We start from the raw sequence: 8,828 nt of genomic DNA on the forward strand, positions 1-8,828 counted from the left end.
ATTCAAGCATACACTTCATGCTAGTAGTAATCGATTGCACTCACAAAAGGTTTTTACAAAAGGTAATGTATTCTCAAGATACTGAAGTTGAAATGTTGCAGGTGCTCCTAGCAAGTATTTTAAGTAGCATTTGTCATACTGAAAAAATTCTTAAACTTTCAATAAAACTACTTTTACTGTGTGTCTACAGTCTGCTTCAGCTTCACCCAGTGGCACACTTCTCTCTGACACGAACTGTAAAAACATGAAGCTTGTTCAAGTCATACAGTGGTATCTCTTTCAGGTTTTACAGCAAGATGTGCAAAAACACCCTGGCACTATCAATGTAGAAAGTAAGATAATTAAACATTTGAGGCTGAATAAACAGTCAAAACCATTAAAATTCAATTTTCATCATCAAAAACACCCAAGTTAAAGACAGGCAAATCTTTGATTGCCCTCTACAGAATCATTAAACAGTTGGGGTTGGAAGGGGCACTAGAAATCAACTAGTGCATCCCCTGCCCAAAGAATGGGTCACCTAGAGAAGGTCACCCAGGACACCTTGGCCCTGCAGTATCTGTCCAGTATGTCTACGACTCTTCTTCTGGGATACCCAGCACTAGACAAAGCACTCCAGGTCTGTTTCCGCAATGCTAGCCAGAGAACAAGGATCACCTGCTGGCAATGCAGCCCAGGATACTGTTGGCCCTCTCTGTCACAAAGTAACATTTCTGGGTCACGGACAACTTGTCCACCAGGTCACCCATAGCCTTTTATTGGAAAGCTGTTTTCCAGATGGTTGGTGCCCAACTGCACTGGAGAATTGGGTTATTTCTCTCCAGGTGCAGGTGTATTTCTCTTTACTGAACTTCATGAGATTCCTCTCTGCCCATTTCTCCAGCCTCTCCCTGCTCTTCTGAATAGCAACACAAACATCTTTTTAACCAACCTCTTCCAAGCAGTATCCTAAATATATGAAAGTTTGTCTTCTGAAGATGCTGCTTATTGTCCTGTTCCTTCCTGTCAGGATCCCTAATTCCCTCGCCTCATGGTCACTACAGCCAAGGTGACCAAGGTCACTCCATCTACTGCAACCCTGACCTTCACATCTCAACCTGTCTTTTCTTGGTTTTAAATATGAGGTCCAAGAGATCACCTCTGTCCACTGACTCCTTGAGAACCTGTGGTAGGAAGTCATCAAAGCACTTCGGAAAACTCCTGGATTGATTATGTCCTGCTGAGTTGTCCTTCCAGCTGTTGTGGTTCAAGACCCACATGAGGACGTGGGTCTGCAAAACAGACTTCTTGCAGTTATCTGAGGAAGGTGTCATCTACTACTTCATCCTGATCAAGCAGTCTACAGCAGACACTCAAAACAATACCATCCACTAATCCCAACCTGCTCTCAACTGGCCCATCATCCATCCCAAAGCAATTCACATATCCCTGCTGCTGTCTCATCCAAAGGGAAACTCCCCATCCCTGACTTCCTAGCCTGTCCTTAAACAGCCTGTGTTCATCCACTGCAGCACTCCAGACAGGTGAGATATCCCACCACATCTCTCCAAACCCAAGGAGATCTGTGCATTTGAAAAAAGGAAATAAAGCTCCTATACATTTACAACTTAAGAAGCCATGAACGCAAATTTAAAGAGAGTTATAGTATGAGATCATCTTTTTCCACAGATTACTGGCCACTGACCAAACAAGTGTCTTTCAGGCTTATGGTTGCATAATGATAGAAACAATGATAGAACAGTGAAATTCAGCCCAGAACAGGTTTTTTCCTGAGACAAAGGTGTGGTATGGGAAGAACAGAGGGACTTTTTTCTTAAGGAGCTTTCACATGATTTTGGTAAGATAACAGCATCCTGCATTTCAACACCACATATAACAGAGATACCGACAGTGCCGAATGCCAAGCAGCAGCAGACGAGCAGCATCTCTAGCAAAGAAACTGGGGCACAGGAGGAGGCCAGGGTTTAACCAGGTCTCTCGGGAAAAGGGTTTCACATCTACCTAGTAACTCTACAGAGAAGCTTTAGTATGTAACACCAAGAAGAAAAATTACAGATGACAGATACAATGTTTAAGCTCAGAAATGCAAAATGAGTCAGAGCTGCACTAGGTTAGGTTTACAAATGCTACATAAAAATCATTCCCCAAAGTAAAATAACAAAAGTTCCTCAGACTCTTAGGCTAAACTAAGTCCATACAAAAAAAAAAAAAAAATTGAATTCTTTTTTCTGCCACTGGAGTTTTTCCATAAACAACATCTGCTAGAAGTCTCATGGGAAAGTGGTCTTTACTCTTTGAGTTAAAGAACTGAGCAGGAGCAAGACAAAACAGCAGCAAAACAAGAGCTATAAGCTATTTCCACCACCCACCAATGCAAAGAATGCTGTGATTTATTACAAAGGCCAAAATATAATACTGCATTCAAGGGTTCCTAAGATATTTTTATTCTTTTTATAAGAGGGAAAAGAAATATGCAGAGATTCAGTTTTGTACTGCAAATTTAAGGCACAGAAAAATTAAGCTGACAGGATGTACTTGCCCTTAAATTCTAATGTACGGGAGTAGAAAACAACATTTCATCAACTACAGACTGATCTATAGAACTGAAAACATTTTATTTTTATCTGATGCTTTTCATTAGAGAAGCTATTGAAATGCATCATGCAGAATGTGTTATTTTCTTCTATCAAAGCAATTTGCCAGAAAGCCTACTCTTCAGTGAAGAATAGTTTTTGATGTGTAGCAAATGATATACTACACATTACAGCTTGAGTTGAAAAATCCTTCAAGTTTTCACTCCCAAGGAAAATACAAACGCTACAGGTTTAGAAAAAACACACAAACTACATTTTTAAGCCACTCTGTGCACACTGGCAACCACTCATTTTTTTTTCCAATAAAATCAGATACACAAAATAATCAACAGAAGGCACTTGGGATCCAACACAGGAGAGGGAATTATTTACTCAAGTTAAGAGCCACACTCCACCACTAACTCTTTACATAGCCAATCCTTTTCAGACCAAAGGGTGCAGCTCTTTAATTTGTCTTGTAAAGCAGAAGTGGCAAGAAGCATGCTGACAGCTAGAAATTGTTGTTCTGTGGGAAAACAGCCACATTTGCCGAGAAAGGCTTCAGAGAGACTTCATTATTGTGGAAAATACCAGCAGCTTAATAGTATGCAGCCTGTTCCTCCTGCACATCCCACCAGGCTGGCTTATCCTGCAAGAAGGGCAAGAGCAGAGGAGGGAACCTGGGAGGCAGCAGAAAGGAAGGGGAAAGAGCAGAGTACAAAGTGAAGAGATGCTTGCAAGGGCAGTCAAGAGCCCAGCACAGAAGGGACAGCAGAGGAAGCAAAGCATCAGAAACAGACAGCAGACAGAGCTGTTTAGGCTGGAGGAAATAAGCAAGATCCTGGAACATTAAGGACAGGGGAAGATTGGAAAGTATGAACACGCAGGGTGAGGTGCCTGAGACACCAGTGGTAACAAAATGTCACTGTCAACATAAGCACTAGTTCTGCATCATGTAACTGAGGAATGGAGAGAAGAGGGACCCAGGGATCCACCAGAGCACTTAAGGACACCATGAGAAACAATCAGGTTATTGACATGGGAAACCAAATGTGCAGTAGCAAAATGATATAAAAAACCCCTTAATCATACAGCTTAGTGGAAAAAAGATATTTGTAGGGAAAGGGGAGTCAGAGAAACTGAGTTCTTTTCCTGATCCACATATTCATTAATGCACAAGGAAGCAAACATGGGAAGAGCACAAATAATAGGGGCAATGACATCCATCTCTCTCTGCTTCTCAGACATTTCTTTCTAGGTGTTTTCTAGCTGAACCCTTCCTACCCTCTCCCCTTAGAAAAAGGTGAAGAATTCTACCATACATTTTGGTCAGCCAAAGGAACAAAAATAAAACCAACAAAGTAATTCCTTCAAAATAATTCAAGTGTATTTCTTGTTTCTCCTCAGGATACTTCAGGTGACTCTCATAACATACAATTCAGCAATAATGTTGGGTCCTTCTGCCAGTCATCTCCCTTCAAGACACTACAGCAATTCTATAAGTTGTCTTCTGTATTTTAAAGGGATTTTTTTGTGTGTTGGTTCTGTTGTTTCTTTTCAATAACACCCTAACATATGCACACTCTACTGGCTTCTAGAATAAGAGAGGTTTTAAGTATGCTAGGAAAGACTGCAAATCAAACAAAGCCTAAGACTGCTTCTGTACCTCAAAATGGAGATTTCAGGATGTATTCGAGTGTATTCTTTTACTGGTGTATTGGATCAAACCAATCAAAGAACACCCTTTATTGCTACTTTATAGAAATGGGGCAGAGAGAACCTATGGAGAAGGGGGGAAGCATGTGCGTCCAGCACAAGTTGCCTCATCAGCTTGAGAGAAATGCAGCAGGTCCACATATTTCATCATGCCACTTGCTGATATTTATCTCCCTCAGAAAGCTTTACATTTGAAGGGATGAAAAAAAATATGCAAGTAGATGGAAAGTGGATGTCTAGAAATAAAGCCATCATCACTGACTTGTAGCCATGGCAAAGTTGGTAAAAGAGCTCACCAACATCTACTCGATTTCAGAAAAACATTACAAGACCTCCTGCCTGCTGTAATAGACCTTTCAGACCACAACTGCCCACACTGGGAAAATGAGTCTGAGCTACCTGTGTGCACAACAAAGAACTGAGCAGCAGAGTTGGGGTTTCCTCTTCCATCCATGGCAAATTCTGCTGCAAATGACAGAGTTTACGAGAGTTTACAGGGAGATTCTTCTTCACTATGCCAAGGGCAAGTCTTTACAGCAGCAATTTCCTAAAGGGCATCACAACCATCTCAGCAACACGAACACCTTATCACTGTTAAGGGATTGTATTATGGCATCAGCACAGCCCACAGGTGATTCACCAGGAACTGCACAGATCACTGTGAACTTCAGAACTTCGTCAAGCACAGAAAAACACCTAACTAACCAGCCAGGGAGAGTTACACAATTCTCCTGACTTGTTCAGGCCTCAGCTGAGTCAAACCTAGCTTGACTTTGTGTGACTGCCTTTATATACATGGAGAAAAAACTTAATGGAGGTAAACTCAGACTAATATAATGGATTATACTAAATTAAGGATGTAACGACCACTTCTATCTATGCTGACCTAACAGTTCATTAATTACACACTCTAATTATTTCCTTCATGTTTTCTCTACCAGAGGGATGGTGTACCCCAGCTTTTGGCACTTATTTCAAATTCTGCATCAGTACTTTGCATTGACACTACCCTTTTAATATAAGAGGAATGAGCAATGTACCCTGTAGCTACCTTCCACTGAGAGATGTTCCATGATTCTCTTCAACCAGATTCCTACAGAAAGAAGGAGAACTTTTAGAATTATCTGCTGGTAGAAAAGTTGAACAGGGCTCTTCCCATCAGTTTCACCTTCGATAGATTACTTTCACATTCAGGATTGCAGCTCTATTTTTGTATCTCAGAATCCTGCAGAGTCAACACTTACATGAGATGATGGTGCTGTATTCCATTTATCAGAAATCATTAATAACGAACTGACAAGGAAAGTTCATAGGTTCATACAGGAAGCCCCAATAAAAATGCCTCCCTGCATTGCTGACAATGCAGAAAGTACTTAGGACAGATACTACAAATATATTTCTGTGGTTGCATTTCATCGGATTCCTCCTAGTCTAGCTAAAAACCCACAAACATATTCCTACAGTATATTTAGACGCCCCTGTAATGCGATCCATGCACATAAAAAAAAAAAAAACCCAAACTTCTAATTTCAACTTTTGCTTGATTCCATTGAGATGCCAAGGAGCCTAGGTTGGTATTTGGATTTTTTTTAACCCCCTCAGCTATGTCTTACATGTACAGGATGTAATGTATAGTCACATGTAAGTAATGGGAAGAAGTGGTCTTTTTAAGCATCACAGGGCACAAAAAAGGCTATTTCATATATTATGGTTCATGGAAGAGAGGCGAAACAATAAATGGTTGCACTCTATTTACAGAAATTATTACCATATAACACCACGAAGAGACATCATCCTTTACATTTGTCCACAGCAACCAGCTGGTGGCAGATTTATTACGGTTTTAAAAAATCAGAGAGCCATAGTTTTCAATAGGATTTCAGTCATACACACATTCATACCCCTGTAATGAAATGTGTACAAGCCTGAAAGCCAACACTAAGAAGAAAGGTCTAGTACAAAGGGACTCCTGAGTTTGGTCTGTGCACAAAGCCAGCAAGAACTGCTGGAAGTAAAAATAGCACCCACACACAGGCTATGTAAACCAGTTTTGCTCTACTTCAGAAGGATAAAGAGTTCAGTCACAGCAAGATGCAAACTTGTGCCTTCTATTTCTTTGCAAAAGAAAAAGCCAAATTTAATATGTCAGTTCAACTGAACACCTTTACTGCTGTCTGAAGGAAAACCTAGCCACCACGATTAGTCTTACTACGTAGATTGAAAAAAGAGAGTGTATGTGAGTTCACTGAATTTCAAAAAGGAAAAAGTAAGACTATTTAAGTCTGGGTATGAACAGAGCAACTTTGATTCAGATGCAAACAAAGGTGCTTTTGAAATTTTTTCTGGCTAGTGAGTTCAGTTCCTTGGATTCCAAGTTAGTAAGAGTCTACACACTTTTAAGATGCAGCTTCCAGGTAACACTTTCCTTCCTGTGTCACTCTACCAACCACAGCTCACAACGGCTTCTGAGTTGCCCAAATTTTAAAGAGGAAACACGGGAAAAAAAGCCCGTAGTTCATCACGTCAGAAGTGGAGCATGCCTCCCACTCACTCTGCATCTGTGCAGCCGAACAGTGCCTCGCTGGAATCACTCTGATGGAGTTCCTCTAGCAAAATCTGCAAGTGCCACCTGGAGAGGCACCCTGGCAGGTATCACCTCAGGGTCTCAAAACCATGTTGAATTTTAATTGACTTCACCTATGACAATATTACCAAAAATACAGTACGCACAAAACTCTGGCTGCATGTTTCAAGCGAGAAGCAAAACACTGACAACTGCGTGGGACTTACACCGAAACACATAAAAAGCTTATTAGCCTCTCGTGTTTTGTAAGACGAAGTTTTCAGAAGTAGAAGGCAGAAACGGGAACGCGGTTATCTGCTGGAAGGTTTTGGTTTTCCCATGTACAGAGCAGACAGTATCTACCGAAAGGGGGAAACGGGGGAGGGTTGAATACCCTCCAAGGTCTCGTAATTCCGATGACGTGAATGTTAATCACAATACACACTCATGTCCCGCGACTCGGGCACCAACCCCCCTGCCCTCCGACAGGACCTATCCTCCCGCAAGACGGGCATCTCCAGGTTTTGCTCGTGAAAGCTCGTTGACCATCTCGCTCCGGGCACACGCTAACCCGAAACTCCGGCTCTTCCTTTAACTCCAGAGGCAGCTAGCACAGACCGACGGCCCCAGAGCCCCTGACCGCAGCCTCGGTGCGGGCGCTGCACCGCGGAGCTCGGCGGGCACCTGCCGGGGCGGCTCACCTGGCCGCCGCTCGCATTCCCGCTCACCTTGGGCAGCTCGCGGAGCTGGTTGGCGTCCAGCAGGAGCTCCTCCAGGCTGCGGCTGTAGCGGTAGATCTCCTCGGGCACGGCGGCCAGCGAGCAGTGCCGCTTGTCGATGGACTCCACATGGCGGTTGCACCGCCACAGGGGGATGCAGTGGAACATCGCCCCGCCGCCGGGGGCCGCGGGGCGGGCGCCGCCGCTCGCCGCCGCCCCCTGCTCGCCGCCGGCCGCGGGAGCTGCCGCCCGCTCCGCCGCCGCGCAGCGCGGGTCCCGGCGAGCCAGCGGCCGCAACCCGCATCCAGCGCGCCGCCGCCGCCGCCGGGAAGCAGCCCCGGGCGAGCGCGGCGGCCCCGGGAGAACAATGGGCGGGAGCCGGAGCGGGGCGGAACCGGGGGCGTCCCCCTAGAGCCTTTCGGCGGGCCGCTGCCGTCTCCGCAGGGGCATCGCGGGGCGCCGAGCGCAGCGCTGCCGGCGGCCGCCGCGCATTCCCGCGCCTGACCCGGAACACGGGCGGCCGCTCCCGCTCCCCCTCCCCTCCTCCCCCGTCCCGGCTGACATCAGCGGGGCCGGGCCCTGCCGCCCTGCCCCGCCCCGGGCCCGGACCCGGCCCGCCGCTCGCACACCCCCCCGCGCCCGCCCCGGCGCCGCCTCGCCCCGGGCAGCCGGGGGCGGGAGCCGCACAACTCTCTGCCGAGGGAAAAAGAGCCGCGCCGGCACGGAGCTTCCCCCGCCTCGGAGGATAAAGTCCTGCCCGGGCAGCGGGGCTCGCAGGGCGAGGCTCCCCCGGCAGCCGCGCCAGGCGGGCTCTGCCATCGCATCGGGAGCTGCTGTGACCGGCGGTGTCCGCAGTGACCGGGAGTGCCGCGGAGCGGGTTGGGACACTCATTGTACCGACTCTGGGATGTGCCAATCCCTACCTGAGGCGCCCGGGAACACCGAGTGGGAGCTTGCGCAGACCACTCTCGCAGTTTCTTTTCAATTGTTAGAGCACAACCCTGTCTGGAAAGTAACACAATAAAATGTGTGGCACGCACTCTAGGTACGATGGCCGTGGGTAATGTTTTCCCTCTCAAAGTGCATTGGTCTAACGCTGAAAAAAAAAAAGGATATACTATCTTCAAGGCTTTCTGAAGTGTGGGGTTTTTTAATCCACTTTCAAAAGGGCAATTGTGAGGTCACAAGGGTTAGCAAAGACAAATACTCCGGCAGTGCTGTGCCCGTGTCCGCCGGCTCTGGGCTCCGGCAGTCCCG

General features: G+C 46.1%; 1 protein-coding gene across 1 annotated transcript in view; it reads right to left on the bottom strand.

The window, feature by feature from the left end:
* Positions 1 to 8,101, bottom strand: part of LRRC1 (leucine rich repeat containing 1) — a 70,907-nt gene extending 62,806 nt beyond the window's left edge. Inside the window, exon 1 of the mRNA XM_085056646.1 lies at positions 7,581 to 8,101. Within this exon, the coding sequence (XP_084912772.1) occupies positions 7,581 to 7,739 (159 nt within the window). The 5' untranslated portion in view covers positions 7,740 to 8,101. The remainder of the gene's footprint in view (positions 1 to 7,580) is intronic.
* Between the last annotated feature and the right edge of the window lie 727 nt (positions 8,102 to 8,828).

This window comes from Lichenostomus cassidix, chromosome 3 (assembly GCF_008360975.1).
Source record: "Lichenostomus cassidix isolate B80296 chromosome 3, HeHo_3.0, whole genome shotgun sequence".
In the NCBI taxonomy this organism is placed as follows: Eukaryota; Metazoa; Chordata; class Aves; order Passeriformes; family Meliphagidae; genus Lichenostomus; species Lichenostomus cassidix.